Genomic DNA, 16,823 nt, shown 5'->3' with positions numbered 1-16,823 from the left:
TGACAATTACCGTAGATCAGGAAATTAGTGTGGTACAAAATTTTTGTGTTTTAAAATTGTGCTGTGATTTAATTTTTACTAAATAAGACTGTGTCGTGTATTATTGAATGTGGCATACAATTATATGGGTGATCTAATTTTTGCGAAATTCTAATTCAGTAAAATTTAAATCACAGTAAAAATTTCCAGATAGATGGTATATTTCCATCCATTAACTTAGACAAAATTAGGCCAATGGTTAAAATAGTTAAAATTAATGGATAGTGTTTACAGTATATGTGTATTTGCAAAACAAGAAACTGCAACTACCCTAGTGTTATTGCAAATTAAAACCATACACATCATATTATACCAAAATGGGTAATAATTTTGTTTTCATGCCAATTTAAGACAAAGAAATGAAATTTGAAACTAGTTTGTTTGTCTTTTCTGCTGCTTCAGGAGTGACTGTCGAAATGAGTCCAACTTTTCTTGTATCAAACGGACTTGCTCTATACAAAAACACAATGGGCATATAAAGCAATACTGTATAGCCCTTTAATTTGGCAAAGTTTTATTTTGTTTTTTTCATTTTTTATTATTTAAGTTTTATTTTGGCGATTAGCGGTTTGCAAACAGAATTGCCAATTTTAGATGTACATGCTCAGTCATGCATTTGTACACAAAATTGCCAAATCAACCAATTCAAATTTTACAGCAATATCACCAAAATAAAACACCACCAAAATAAAGTGCTATACATTACTCTAGCAATCATAAAACACATCACACTTACTAAGTTGTTCGGCTTTGTCTACGGCATTGCCTCGAATAAGATCTCTCTTTCTTTTCTCATCATTACCAATGTTATCCAAAATAATCTTTAGCTGTTGCTCCAGCTGTCTCACTATAATATAGAGTATGTCATACATGAGCCTAGTACCATATAGCTGGAAATATCTGCTGGAATTTAATTTGCTGTTTGCTGTTCATCATAAAAACGCACAATCTAATTCTGCAAAGCATTATAGGTAATAGGTGTACCAACAGTTCACGCCTACAACAGCAAAATTAAATTCTGCATACATTAAAATGTTCTGAATTGGTACAAAATCACAAAATATAATTCCCGCAAACTTTTCCAGCTATATGGCATAGAGGTAGTTCTCAAGAGCCTTACCTTCCCTGTCTAATATTTGTACTCTGAGTGTGCGGGCGGAACTCTGCATTACTTGCTGCACTCGCCAAAAGAATGTCACTTCAGGGCAAGCAAACTAAAATACACAAAAGAAATTAAATTGTTCAGAATTTCGTCGTTTTTTAAAATGGTCGTAACTTGAAAAATATTTGTCGGAATCACCTTAAACTTTCTACACAACATAAGGACATCAATACGTATTAGAAAATGTAATAAAAATTTGGGGTGATTTTGGAACCATTTTTTGAAAAAAACCATGGGCTATAGCCTTGGGTATTTTTCAAAAAATGGCTCAATTTAAAAAATGCTAATAACTCAAAAAATATTTGTCGGAATCACCTCAAACTTTCTACACAGCATAAGGACATCAATACGTATTAGAAAATATAATAAAAAATCAGGGTGATTTTGCAGCCATTTTTTGAAAAAAACCATGGGCTATAGCCTTGGGTATTTTTCAAAAAATGGCTCAATTTAAAAAATGCTAATAACTCGAAAAATATTTGTCGGAATTACCTCAAACTTGCTATACAGCATAAGTACATCAATATGTATTAGAAAATGTAATAAAATTTTGAAGTGATTTCAGGGCCACTTTTTGAAAAAAACCATGGGCTATATAGCCTTGGGTAATTTTCAGAAAATGGCTCAATTTTAAAAATGCTCATAACTCGAAAAATATTTGTCGGAATCACCTCAAACTTTCTACACAGCATAAGGACATCAATACGTATTAGAAAATGTACTAAAAATTTGGAGTGATTTCAGAGCCATTTTTTGAAATAAATCATGTATCTCACTTGTGGGCTATGCTGTCTTAACAGAAATCCTTTCTGACAATTGTGAGCTTTCTGTTGTGTTTGTTGCAAGAAGTGTAGCCTGTATGCGTGACTCCATGCTAATTGAATCTACAAGAGTACAACAACACTGGAGTAATGATGTAACCAATAGATAAACACTTGTACTTCTTTCTCAGGAACAATCAGTCCTTTGTTCTTCAGTGACCTTTGAACTGTTAGGACTTCATCAACAAAGAGTTTGTTTGGATGATTCTAAGGCAAAAACAATCATTAATAATTATTAATTACTATAATTCATACACATGTAATTTTTTTAAAAGTCATCATGTATCTGAAAATTTATGCTTTCAGAAAACTGTGCTATGTTTTATTTTTACATCATAAGACTGTGTCATGTGTTAATGAATGTAGTATATAATTACATGTGTGATCAAATTTTTGCAAATTTCTAATCAAGCAAATTAAATTTGTATCAAAAATTTCCAGATAGACAATAATCTTTCGATGACTCACCGGCTCTGCTTTTAGAAATTTATCCAATTCCTCTAAAATTGCCTGCCTCTCCACCTGTGTGGGGCATTATTTGGAACACATAAACAGTATACCATATGAGTGATTTTTTAAATGAAGCAATGTATGTAGTTTCAAAACCTGCTAAATTTCTAATTCACATATTTTAATTTTACTAATTTTACAGAATTCACTCTATATCTTTACAAATCATAAAAATTCAAGAAAACCCACTCATACTTAGAAATCACTCACACAGTGCTACTTTACTCTACCTGTTGCTTTGTTTGGCTGCTCCAGCCCAGCCAACGCTGAGAAAATGACGATGGTCCCTTTAAAGCAGACAGATCACTGCTGGCTTGCTTTACCTACATGTAAATAATAATAATAAACAATTTGCTCTTTTGTAAGTTAATGAATAAGGACACATATGTACAGGTATATTGACATTAAATGATATATACTGTACATGTACATGTACATGTATCATAAGCTGCAATCTACATGGTACACACTGTCCATACATGTACATGTATCATAAGTACATGTGAGTACACATAAATTTCAATTACACATTCAATAACAATTGTACATGTAGCTACAAATTATCTACATGTATGTGTACTAGTAAATGTACATGCACATGTACATGTACATGTAGGTGTATATGTATATGTACAGATGGTTTGATTATCATACACTATTAATTAATACCATTACATTAAGCATTTACATGTACATGTACAGCATAACTAGTCCAACCTGTTTACTCAGTGTACTCTTCATGAATTCAACTGACGACTGCCACTGGTCCTCTGCTGTTACGTCTTTATCATCAAGAGCAGACATTTGAACGTATTTCTAAAACAAAAGAAAATTACATGTTACATGTTTGTATCATTGCAGGAGTTTTAGACAATTCTGATTCTCATTTCAAAATAATTTTGGCCAAATACTCAGTACAAGTACATAGTTTTTCTGAAAATGACTACTAAGTTTCTGATTGTAAAATTATTCTTTAATTTTTTGATTATTTTTAAAAAGACTAATAGCAACTATATGTACATTGAACAACACTACCGTATACATTCAAATTTTCAAGTGTTCAAAATTTTGTGTTTTCAATGAAATGTGCTCAAAAGTTAATATTTGTGTGAGCTAATTTTCGTATTCTGGCCATAGTTTACATACAATAGAATGGCATTAGAGGTGGTTTAAATTTCGTAGATTTAAGGTGAGCACAAAAATAACGAAATTTAATACACCTCAAAAATTAAGATGCGTACGGTAGTCAGTTGTGACATTAACTTGTTTGCTTGTACTCACAGTACAAAACATCTACAAATGACTACCAATGAACCAATTAAAATCAAATTTGCTAGCAATAAGGAAAAAATTACATGCATGTACATGTACTTACAAATAATTACTAAACAATTAGTGACATGAATGTAATACTTGTACTATTATTACTAATTATTGATGAGTATATGCTTACCAGCTGATCAATATTGTAGCTCTCCCATTTATGTAGTTCTCTGCTTAGCCTCTCTACTTCTTCTCTTAGCCCTTGACTAAGAGTCATGAATTTCCCTCCCTTAACAAACAATAATAATGACAACAATTAATGATAATTATAACAATACAATATAGAGCAAAATTTTCGAAGGCTGTAAATTTCGCAGATTTCCCGATTCTTTGAAGATTTGCAAAAATTAATTCCATGAAATCAAATTTTCACAGTACAATATGATAAAGGCATAAATTAGCAAAAATTAAATCCACAAAACAGATTTTTAGGCAAATTTGTGAAATTTATAGCCCTCAAAAATTTTGCGCTATACAGTAATAATAATAATAATAATAATAATAATAATAATAGATTGCAATTGTTATTGTTATACCTTGAGGTCAGCTAGTTTGTTGTGCAGCTGTTCAAAGAGAGTTGTCATGCCAACATTGGCACAGAGGCTGGCCAGTTGTAGACTGTCTGCCCATTTATGCAGCTCAATGTCAACAACAGTGTTGAACTCACTATAAAAAACAAAAACAACAAAAAGAAATGAGTGGTAAACTACAGTATAGTGGGATATTTTGGAGGGAGCGAATTACTATAAAATTTGGTGATTGGCAAATTTGTGGCCACTTGCTATTGAGCATTTGTATAATGGCTCAGAATGGTGGATTTTACTTGGGCAAATGGCTAGCTATCAAAACACCAAATTCGCCAAATTTAATTCCCTTCAAAATTTCTCGCTATGTGGTATTGATTGGAGGAGAAATGAAATTGATTTTAAAACCTACATTTGCAAAGTACATGTACAAAGACATTGTAGAAACTAATTTTAGGAGACCAATCTAACTAATAATGGGAGAATTAAGGACTAAGAATTAATTAAAATATGAGAGACTAAAAGCTAAAAATGGGAGATTTCAGTAGACCTGGACCAAATATGGAAAACCTAAAGCCTCCAAAGATTCCTCTAATCTAAAGTGTGCACACATGTACATGTACAGTAGATTGCTATTATTACTATAACATCATTACTATGAATGATATTAAATAATTTCATAATAATAATGATAATTATATACATTACATACAGTATAATAGTCAGTACATGTACAGTATAATAGTCAGTACATGTACATGTATTCTTACTCTGATGATCGGCTCTGAGCAGCACGTACAAATATCTCATCAAGGACTTTAGGACCAATTTGATCCCACAGAGAATTCATTAAAATGTCTTCCCTACAAAAACACGAAGACCCAGAAGTAGTTGACACATGTACATGAAACATGGTTGGGCAATGGTTTAGATGTACACAGAAGAATCCCTTCCACAACATGTAGTGGTAACAAGGTCACAAAACAAAAAACCACCTAGCCTTAGGGCACTAATACACTACAATGCATCATAAATCTGATTAATTTTGGATGATGCACATCAAAATGAGGCATAGTAAATTTATGCAGAATTACTAATACTTCTACTCACACATCAAGTATTTTTATTTGGAATTTTTTATATTTTTCTACATAAATTATTAAAATTGTTGTACCCAATATACATGTATGCATGTACATTGTCCCAGACTACATATAATGATTATACCATTTGGTAGGAGGGAGGACCTGTAGACTGGCTGCCTGAGTCAGTATATCAGCTTTACTCATTTCAAATAGATCATCCTATTGAAGAAGAATTACATGTACATCTATGGTTATACATGTAATTTACTAGCATATATATGTACAGGTACATGTGTATAAAGAACAGATATGTACGCGTACATGTACATACCCTGTCCAAAGTCCTCTCTCCTGGAAATTTGTTCCTCCATTCTGCTTCTAAATTATACCTAAGAGCTACATGTACATGTACAATGTATAAAGAGAAGAAATAAAAGTTATGGATGGCGAAAACAATGAGAGAGAGAAATGAAATTTTGGAGTAGATTAAGGTTGAGAAAGAGAGAGGGAGAGGGAGGAGGAGAGGGAGGAGGAGAGGGAGAGAGAGAGAGAGAGAGAGAGAGAGAGAGAGAGAGAAGGAGAGAGAATGTTAAATCTAACTTTTAAACAACAAAGCCTGATCGTTAATCGACTCCTGCACCATCTTCCAAAACTCATCATTGACAGCAGATATCATATTTCGTGTACTTAGCTGTGCTTCCCTTAGCATGCCATTCCTATAGTAACAATCAATTAGATACTAAACTATGTCCTATGCATGTACATACACACACTGAGCAGTTGGTGATTGTCATGGGGCATTAATTAGCAATAATTTTGGGGTTTAGTAACAACATCCAAAAATTTAAACCTGTTCCAACCAGGCATGCTAAATGAATATGACATCAACTACAGTGACATTATTGCTTTTCTAAGAGTTAGAATCTCTTTGATGTCAACTAGTCAGTGAAAGTTGTGTTTTCTTATTACTGCAATGAATATTGCATGTCTACCACAAGGTACTATAGCCATAAATTTACAAACACATACATGTACATGTAGTTATAATTTTTTGAAAAAAATTTAAAAATGACAGTACACTAGCTCATACATACAGCTACCATGCAGTCATAAATTTCCGAACCCATGAATATAATTTTTTAAAGGAAAATTTGATGCAACTGTAAAATATATTGGACAAGCAAAAACCCCCAACCATACAGCATATGAACTCACACATAAAACATGTAATACAGTGGCTCACTGGAATAATTTGGATTTAGCGAAATACTCCCTTTCATAACGCTGTATCTGTTCAATGGAGTCACCGGTATTACCTGAGAGTTATGTTAATGATAATTATTTATTATTTTAATTATAATTATTTATTATTTTAATCCCAGTATTTATAATAATAAATTATTTCTACTCGTTAGAATGATTGGAATCTGATTTAAAACAACAACAGATTTAGGCTGACATGATAATACATCAAATACATTGTTATTGTATAAACTCTCACTGGCACAGCGGACTAATTGTTGACACAATTATCAACACTGACCTCTTCCTGTTACCACAGCATAATATCCTAGAGCTTTCATTGGGAATAATGAGCCATCCAGTATTGATAATATCTAAAAGAGAAGGAAGATTACTGAGTGAGTGAAGAGTGAATGGAATAATGTGTACACAGTCAAACCTGTCTATTCCGGACACCTTGGTACCCAATAATACCCTCCTGATTACGAACCTGTCCTTATTTCAGAGGTTCATTAATACACATTACTATTGTATTGGGACTGATACTACCTGTCCTCATTATAGAGGCCTCCTTATTTTAGAGTGTCCACAATAGCAGGCTATACTGTATGTGTATATATGTACATGTACATGTATATTAACAGTCAATGATGGGCAGATTAAGACCATGCATATATAGCACATACATGTACATTGTAGCTAATAGAGCAAGAGCAGAAATGTACATGTACACATGTAGGTGGATTTGATTAGGAGAGAGTATGAGAGGGAGAGAGAGGAGGAGGGGAAAAAGACAGCAGCAAAGAGCCAGGTGTCATCCATGGATAAAGAGAATATAGTGTGGGGGGAGTGGAGGAGGCATAACTTACTCTCTCTTGCTTTAATCCATTGCTCTCTGCCATGTCAACCTTAGTCAATACAAATATAGTTCTGTGACCTGAGGAGAGAGAGAGAGGGGGGAGGGAGAGAGAGAGAGGGGGGGAGAGAGGGAGAGAGAGAGGGGGAGAGAGAAAGGGAGAGGGAGAGAGAAAGAAAGAGGGAGAGGGAGAGAGAGAGAGAGAGAGAGAAAGAGGGAGAGAGAGAGGGGGGAGAGGAGAGAGAGGGAGGGAGAATAATCTTGATAAAAAATAAAGCAACAAACATACCATTAGGATCCACTTGACTAGCCAAATCAGTGACAATACTTCTCTCAGCATCAACTGATCCATCTTAAATAAATATACCAACAACAATCCTCATCAATCATTAACAGCTAATGGACATTACCTTGTACACACATGACTATGGCATTAGGATTCTGCATATACTGACTGTATGAATCAATGAATGTATGTGTGTGTGTGTGTGTGTGTATTATTAAAATATCATAAACATGACATATGTACATTGTATCACTAACCGACACATTTTCATGATATCTTCCCTAGTATTGGCAGCCATGCCTGTAGTAACAGTCTACACATACAATACAGTATAAGAGTTATGACAAGGGCTCTATTACACTAGCTGATAGCTAGGTTATAGATAAACTACAGATTAGGCTGGTATAAGATATCAATTATTACAAGGCTTGGTTTGCTTAAAATGCCTTAATCTAATGATTGGGAATTCCTTGAAATGAAGGTCACGTTGAGGTCACACAAACCAACTGTGTGCCTTCCATTGTCTGCTTATGTCCATGCACCTGCCACTAAGCAGCAGCCCCTGATATGCAGTAACAGCAAAGCAATACTAAATACATGTACATGTATACATGTACATATGTTAGATTTAGAGGGAGTTTAGGAGACTTTTTGGACCCCCATATTTGGTCTAGGTCTCCTAAAACCCTCCATTTTCCAGCTTTTATTCTTTCACATTTAGCTTACATGTAAGTATATAGTCTCCCATTTTTAGTTTACTGATGATGCACCAACAGTAAATTAAGCAATACTAAATACATGTACATGTACATGCATAAGTATATACATACACATGTACTCTTAAATCTAAAGGGGGATTTTTGGTCTCCCATATTTGGTCTAGGTCTCCTGAAATCTCCCATTCTTTTAGCTTTCAGTATCTCATGTACATGTACATGCATTTAGCTTAAGTTTCCAGGTTTCCCATTTTTATTTATATACATATAAATCTCCCAAATTTATTTATGTATATTATGCATGTGAATATGGTGACTGTAGTGTATTCATAATGTCACATATAAACGAGCTTACATTAATGATCCCTGGTAAATCAATGAGTACCATTCTCTTTATCTGCGGCCCTTTGACCACCAGTGATATCGGGACCGAGCTCACAGTCTGACCATCGGACACACTGGCTCTCATTCTTTTCTCAATTTCATGGCGGAGTGCCTTCAACTATACACACATTAATCATTAATGATAATAAACACAAATCAAGTACATGCATATACAATACAAGTATATGTACATGTATGTACAATCAAGTGTATGTGTACATTATGTTACATAATACATGTAATTATAGGCAGTACACCTCCTCCATATTTACTACTGTTACTCTGAGGATTATGTACCTGTGCCTCCTTCTTGAGGTCATAAACAGTCGAGCTGTCGCTAAACATGGCCACATGGTCACTCCCTTCACTTAGAGTCACCTAGTGAGAGATACAGTGAATATATAGAGCATACTGTATCAGGTACTGTGTATTTATTATGATAAAAGAGCACATTAACATATGTACATGTGATATTACAGTAATGAGTGGATAATGTACATGTAGAGATTTATGATGAGTGATAAAGTATAGCCTGCTATTGTGGACACTCTAAAATAAGGAGGCCTCTATAATATTGAGGACAGGTAGTATCAGTCCCAATACAATAGTAATGTGTATTAATGAACCTCTGAAATAAGGACAGGTTCATAATCAGGAGGGTATTATTGGGTACCAAGGTGTCCGGAATAGACAGACCTAACTGTATATTATTTAGTTACATGTACATGTACACTTGAATTTAGGAGTATATAATTTACTGTGCATTTAAAGATATGAGTGTCTTATGTGATAGTTAGGAATACAGTCAGGCCTGTCTATTCCGGACACCTTGGTACCCAATAATACCCTCCTGATTATGAGCCTGTCCTTATTTTAGACGTTCATTAATACACATTACTATTGTATTGGGACTGATACTACCTGTCCTCATTATAGAGGCCTCCCTATTTTAGAGGTTCATTAATACACGGTTATACTGTATATGTACATTTGTACATGTACATATAGTGTAGCATGACTGAGTTCAGAAAACAAGAAGACATAGAATAGATAATGAGAGATAAAGGTATATTAGATTACCAGCTACTGTTTACTATCATCATTATTATTATTATCATCATTTAATAAACAAGAGTACAGAGTTAAAAGGGAAAGGGGAATCCCTAAGACTTAAGACATGAAAAATAAAATTAGAGAGAGAGAGAGAGAGAGTGAGAGAGAAAGAGAGAGAGACAGAGAGAGAGACACACACACACGTGTGTACATGTAAAAGGCCAGATTATTATGTAAGTGATTATTGTTATACCATAACAGGTGATCGAGTCATCATCTCTCCAGCTCCCCTATAAAAGAATTACAAGTTAGTACTCATTAATATTCATTAATAATACTCATTAATATAATTTATTGTTAGCTGACCTGGGAAATATCCTTGCATTGGCTACCATTTCCAAGACGCTTGTCTTCCCAGCACTTTGATCACCAACTACAACCACCTAATAAACAACAACAACAACAACAACAAATAATGCATGGACACATGTACATGTACACCTTCAAATGTACATACACTGTACATGTACACGTTCAAATACTTTTTATAATAAAAAACACATATACAGTATAGATGTACATGTACATATACATGTATGTGTGACTGAGTTAAAAATTGACGTAATAGAACATACATGTATAGTATACAGTATTTGTGTACATACATGTACATGTACATGTAGTTTAGTAAACCTCCCATCTGAGAGAGCTTGCTCATGAGAGCAGAAGGAATGACAGGGATGATGGTAAGAGGACATAGGCAGCTGCAGGCCTAGGCATTGGGGGTGATTGCCTAGGTTAAAAATTAGACCGGAAGCAGAAACAATGCTATTTAAGCCTATTTAACCCTTTTACTACAACCCTTTAATTAGAAATGCCTAGGCTGAGTTGGAATCCTGCTAAGAGGAGCATGCACTTCTGAGATACATAATGGAGCTACATGTACATGTACATGTACATGTATAAACACATGCACATACATACAGCTACATTCGCCTTACATAAACATGCACAGATGGATAAGTCCACTAATATTTCAATAAAATATGATAAATACACAAGCCCATGTGTACATTTATAATGACATTATGTAACAGCCACAACATACACAATCATTCAATCATTAATTATACCCTATTATATACACACATATATGTACATGTACTATGTACCGTGTACTATGTCCTATACAGTCAGGCCTGTCTATTCCGGACACCTTGGTACCCAATAATACCCTCCTGATTATGAACCTGTCCTTATTTCAGAGGTTCATTAATACACATTACTATTGTATTGGGACTGATACTACCTGTCCTCATTATACTTATTTTAGAGTGTCCACAATAGCAGGTTTCACTGTATGTGTAGATGTACCGTGAACATATTGTCTCTGGCTAAAAGTGTGTTTTTATGTCTGCAATATTTACTTGTGGTAGACTGTGAACTAGTTTCCTGTCAGTTAATGGCGACTTTGCATCAAACTCGGTCAAGAGAGTGAGTATCTCAGAATACATTTCAATCAGTGTCTTCTACAAAAAATCAAAATTAGACAAAAACTATTATTAGAGCCTGGCACTAATTAGCGATAAAATAATATTCTCTGAAGTTACGCAAACAGTACATGTACATGTATTATTACAAAGAATAATAATAATAATAATAATATGTGTATTAATGTATGTATCTGTAAAGTGTGCAATGATACAAGGTATCTATACTTGAGGACACAATCAACTGGAGATTGGTTTGACTATAACAATAGAATCCTTACCTGTCCAGGCTGCACAGCATTAGGACTCACACCTGTGTGTTTGGATAGCTCCTTCCTCAGCTCATAGTTTTCTTTCTCAACTGATGATAATTTATTCTATTATCAGAAAAATTAACAAAACGAGATAATGTTTGAATTACTAGTACAAGCTATGATTATGATTGAAACATCTACAAGACAATATATATAACTTAAATTTATGCAGAGATCGGAGATCAAATAAGTATTGTAAGTAACTTTATGTGTAAAAGATTCTAAACAAAGTAACAAAGGAATGGGACTGTAATGTCCCTTCAAAAATTTTTTCTATGCAATATACATGTGCAATGTATATTATGATCCCAAAAAATCCATGTAACATGAGAAAAATAACTTGCTTCATTATTATATGCCCAAACAACATACATGTATTAATACAATATTTATGTAGAGATTAGAGATCAAATATTATAAGCATACATGTACATGTATGTATATGTACATGTAAATGATTTAACTACCTTTAGCATGTTGACATCTTTCTGTAGCTTTATAAGTTCATCATTATTACTGGGTCTATCATCAACAACAGTACGAGCCTCTGATGATGATGATGAAGATGATGATGATGATGAATTATTAGTACCCGTCTTTATCCAATTTGAAATGTTCACTAATCCTATGAAAAATCACACTTTATCATAGTTCTGCCTATGGTGGTCAGGAGTGGTCAGGACAACCACCTCAACAAATGAACCCACCAGTTCATCACTTAGACCAACCATCCAATTAATACTAATAACCATACATAAAGCATGATATTGTAGTCTACTAGTATGGTGTACATAAATTAAAAGGAACAACATTAGCCTCCAACCACTTCTAATTTTTTTTCTAGGCAGAACCCTGTTTTACAAAAAAATCACACTTTATGCCTACCACATAGTTGGGAATGAGCTCAACATTTTCTGTCAATGGGTCCCATCTCAAGGAACATGTGATGTAACAACAATGTCCATTGACACTCCTCATTATCAGTTTGTGCCTGTACAAGTTGTGGGAATGCTCCCAAACAATGAATTATGATACGCAAACAAGATCTCATTATATTCCTTTTGCATGGCCACTCAAACAATAGCCACCTATTCACTAAAGGCCTTTTCACACTTGCCCACTTTGCATCCAGAATTACAACCTACTAAAATACCGTATAGCGGGTAATTTTAGAGAGGATTAAATTTGGCAAATTTGGTATTTTAATAGCCATTCGTAAAAAAATAAAAATCTGCCGTTTTGAGCCATTATATGCATGCTCAGTGGCACGTGGCCACAAGTGTAGACAAGCTAATCTTGTTTTAATACTGGATTTTATCTTAATTCTGGATCTGAAGTGGAGAAGAGTAAAAAGGCTTTAATTATTCATCTCCAGGATGCACTATATCTTGAATAAAATGAGTGTTACACTACTGCTAGTAAGTTATGCATAACAATTATGTGTGTGAGTGTGCATGGTTTTTACTGTGACAGTGATATCACATACTTGCATACCGTAGTGTCATGATTAAACACCAAAGCTTCATATATACATGTATAATAATATATATGTACACTAGCCAATTATTTGTAAAGGAAGAATTAAATATTAAGGATGCTCAATTTCAAGATGGTCAATCAGTTGCAATCACTATTAATTTAATCAGTATTAATTATATAATCACTATTAGTAAATGTACGTGTAATACATACATGTATATTGAATGGAAAGATGATTGTAATAACATTGTGTGTGGATGCATATTTGTGTGTGTGTGTGTGTACATACATGTGATTATATAACAGTGTATAAACCACTGCTGAGGAGCTGAGGTGAGTGTGGTGATATGAGGATCAATGTAATCACAAGGGGAATGTAATGACAAAGCGTAAGGTGCAGCATTGCTACACAAAAAGTGACAAAATTAATGTAATCCTACACCACAGGCTAATGCCCTTTATTCAATATACTACACGTATAGCAAAAATGCTCTCTTTTTTTTAACTATATTGTACATGTTCAATGTACATGTACATAGGTTAGGGCCAGGTTTACTTACCATCAGATATTTTTTCAGAGACACCAGAAGGATAGTAGCTCTTGATCCAGGAGAGCTTGTTGTCAACTTGTCTGTCAAGCCAATATTTGAACTGTTGAAAAATAAATGAGCATGTAATTAGTAAATTCCACACATACGGTATTTGTGTTTGCCACCAACACCCAGTCAATGATTATCATTAAAGATTACGCAACAAACAAATACAGTGTACATGTGTGTAACTGTACATTGTATGATGAATGCTTGGACACAATACAGTATAACCTGCTATTGTGGTCACTCTAAAATAAGGAGGCCTCTATAATGAGGACAGGTAGTATCAGTCCCAATACAATAGTAATGTGTATTAATGAACCTCTGAAATAAGGACAGGTTCATAATCAGGAGGGTATTATTGGGTACCAAGGTGTCCGGATTAGACAGGCCTGACTGTAAACAGAACTGATTTAAATGGCGTCATCATAATACAGCTACTTTGAATGGTATCATAGCATTGGTATGTCAATGAATGAACAAGTACATGAAGAGCAGTATTTAAAATATGCTACATTGCTATAATAATGCAATGCTAAGACTAAAAATTTCTCTTTTATAATCACTTTAGTCACTTAAAAGTAGAAGTTAGTTCAGTAGCAATTTTACTAGGGTCCATGTAGGTGTTACAATGATACTTATAAAGGCTTTAAAATGTAAAATTACAATCCTTACATCATATTAACAAAAGAATACAATCTGGTGAGAATGAAAAGGAAAGGCATATATGTCACACTACAGTACCTCCTATTGTGGACACTCTAAAATAAGGAGGCCTCTATAATGAGGACAGGTAGTATCAGTCCCAATACAATAGTAATGTGTATTAATGAACCTCTGAAATAAGGACAGGTTCATAATCAGGAGGGTATTATTGGGTACCAAGGTGTCTGGAATAGACAGGTTTGACTTGCGGATGAATCTTAGACAATAAATGAGCTAATTATATAATTAACAATTAGTGAATGCTTCAAATAAAATGCAATTTACACCTTAAGTAATAATACTTCAAAGGAGGTGTGATTTCAATATAAAGATAATAAATCAATGGAATGAATAAACAATTCAAGCAATTGAGTTACTGTACATATTAGAGGTTATGTACATGTACATGTACATGTACAGTCAGGACTGTCTATTCCGGACACCTTGGTACCCAATAATACCCTCCTGATTATGAACCTGTCCTTATTTCAGAGGTTCATTAATACACATTACTATTGTATTGGGACTGATACTACCTGTCCTCATTATAGAGGCCTCCTTATTTTAGAGTGTCCACAATAGCAGGTTATACTGTATGTGTACATGTACATGTACATGTAGTGTAATTAGAAGCGTCTTTACTCTCCCGTAAAATGTCACAGTCAATGTTTTGATATTTTTGTTACAAAACATAAATATTTGCTACATCCATTGATATCCATTCAATGAATATTGTTACTTTTAAATAGAAGGATTATGAATAACACAAGACCAGTAGTACACATACCCTCTGTACACTGTATGTTCAAGGCTAGACACATTAAATATGAGCTCGTTTATAAACTATGAACAATTAAAAGGTTTTAAGTATAATACACTATGTACACTGGAATATCAATGGGGGAATTGATACAACTTATGGGGAGTATACAACCTGCCATTAGCCAAGTATCCATGTACATGTACATGTACATGTACATAATTCTACTTGCAATAAAACATCACAAATGTCCTTTTATATATTTCATGCATTTATACTTTATATGTATGTCCTATAGCCCCGGCCCCCCCCCAATGAAAATTACAACCCCCCCCCCAACATACACAACACATGTACTCACATGATTATAAAACGTACCACTAGTAGTCCTCCTCCTGTGACGCCCACTATAATAATGACCCCATAGACTCTCTTCAATATCCAACTCCTAACAGTACCACTGGAAGAGGAGGCTTTCCTACATTGCGGTAGTACAAGTACATTGGATTGATGAGGGCCTATAGCTGCATATGGTGGCCTGTGTAGGGCTTGACTAGAAAGTGCCTTTGCTAATCTTTTGCATTGTCTGACACTTGACATGTCTCCAGATTGAATATCTATGCAAGAAAATTAATGAGTTATTTGCACATTGAAAAATTTTACCTTCCCTTGCTTAATTTTAATATTTCTTTGGTGGGCGTGGTTAGGATGCCGGATTAATAGAGCACGGATAACGGTTAAGAGTCACCTGACTGCAGGTGACTGGTATGAGAAAATTATTAGAGATATCTGATAGTGTACACAAGCATTGATTGTCCTATCCAGATATCAATGGCATTCATAAGGATTTATTACTCTCAGCACAACCTAATTTCCTTAGTCAGCCCACCACTATTGCCACAACGTCCAACCCTAGAACAACTGTTTGTCATAATGGTTTGAACAGGCAGATTACATAAGGCTTGTTAGAGGCGTTCTTTGTGGTTTGAGGGACATGGCTAGAATTTATACGCGTCATTATGACATTAGGTCCTGCATTGAAAAGTACGTGCATAATAATTGGGCTAATTGTTGCACCCACTTTGCAGTTAAAAATATCAGTCACTGAGTGGAGCTTTGAATATCGTTGAGTCCCTGTATTATTGTAGGCTGTGTAGCTTGTGGTGTTGTCCCTGCTGTAGAGAGACACCGCTGTCTGTGTCCGCCTGCACGGTAAAGCGTTCCAAGTGGAAGGAAGTGTCTTGGACCGAATTCTAGAAGAAGGAGAGTGAGCAGATTACAGTGAAACGGCTGTTAGGAGATAGCTGGACATGTTTTCACAGGTACAGGAGGATTTTATTGTCAGCCATTGTTTGCGCCGGGGTCTAGGTGTAAAGTCTTGCCCCTTGCCTTCTCCATTGCTAGCGCTCCCTTTTACCTTGTCTACTAGCCTCATCAAATGTTTTGTACTCTTAGTTTAGAGTTTATTATAAAAATGTCCT

General features: G+C 34.5%; 1 protein-coding gene across 1 annotated transcript; it reads right to left on the bottom strand.

Moving 5' to 3' along the window:
- Nucleotides 1–229: 229 nt before the first annotated feature.
- On the bottom strand, nt 230–16,103 carry LOC100639329 (dynamin-like 120 kDa protein, mitochondrial). The gene is made up of 30 exons (XM_020003014.1): nt 16,006–16,103; nt 15,721–15,959; nt 13,845–13,935; nt 12,273–12,430; nt 11,773–11,868; nt 11,429–11,530; nt 10,368–10,444; nt 10,255–10,291; nt 9,246–9,326; nt 8,920–9,066; nt 8,106–8,161; nt 7,973–8,016; nt 7,852–7,914; nt 7,576–7,643; nt 7,008–7,080; nt 6,708–6,780; nt 6,065–6,180; nt 5,796–5,860; nt 5,607–5,683; nt 5,150–5,242; nt 4,392–4,521; nt 3,986–4,084; nt 3,250–3,348; nt 2,763–2,855; nt 2,491–2,544; nt 2,143–2,229; nt 1,978–2,085; nt 1,160–1,253; nt 776–886; nt 230–491 (listed from the first exon to the last, which is right to left on the bottom strand). The coding sequence occupies exons 2-30, from the start codon at nt 15,940–15,942 to the stop codon at nt 412–414; spliced, it is 2,694 nt and encodes an 897-aa protein (XP_019858573.1). The 5' UTR covers nt 15,943–15,959; nt 16,006–16,103; the 3' UTR covers nt 230–411.
- Nucleotides 16,104–16,823: the final 720 nt, after the last annotated feature.

Source organism: Amphimedon queenslandica, unplaced genomic scaffold (genome assembly GCF_000090795.2).
Source record: "Amphimedon queenslandica unplaced genomic scaffold, v1.1 AMPQUscaffold_12780, whole genome shotgun sequence".
Lineage (NCBI taxonomy): Eukaryota > Metazoa > Porifera > Demospongiae > Haplosclerida > Niphatidae > Amphimedon > Amphimedon queenslandica.
This window is presented reverse-complemented; position numbering and strand designations above follow the sequence as displayed.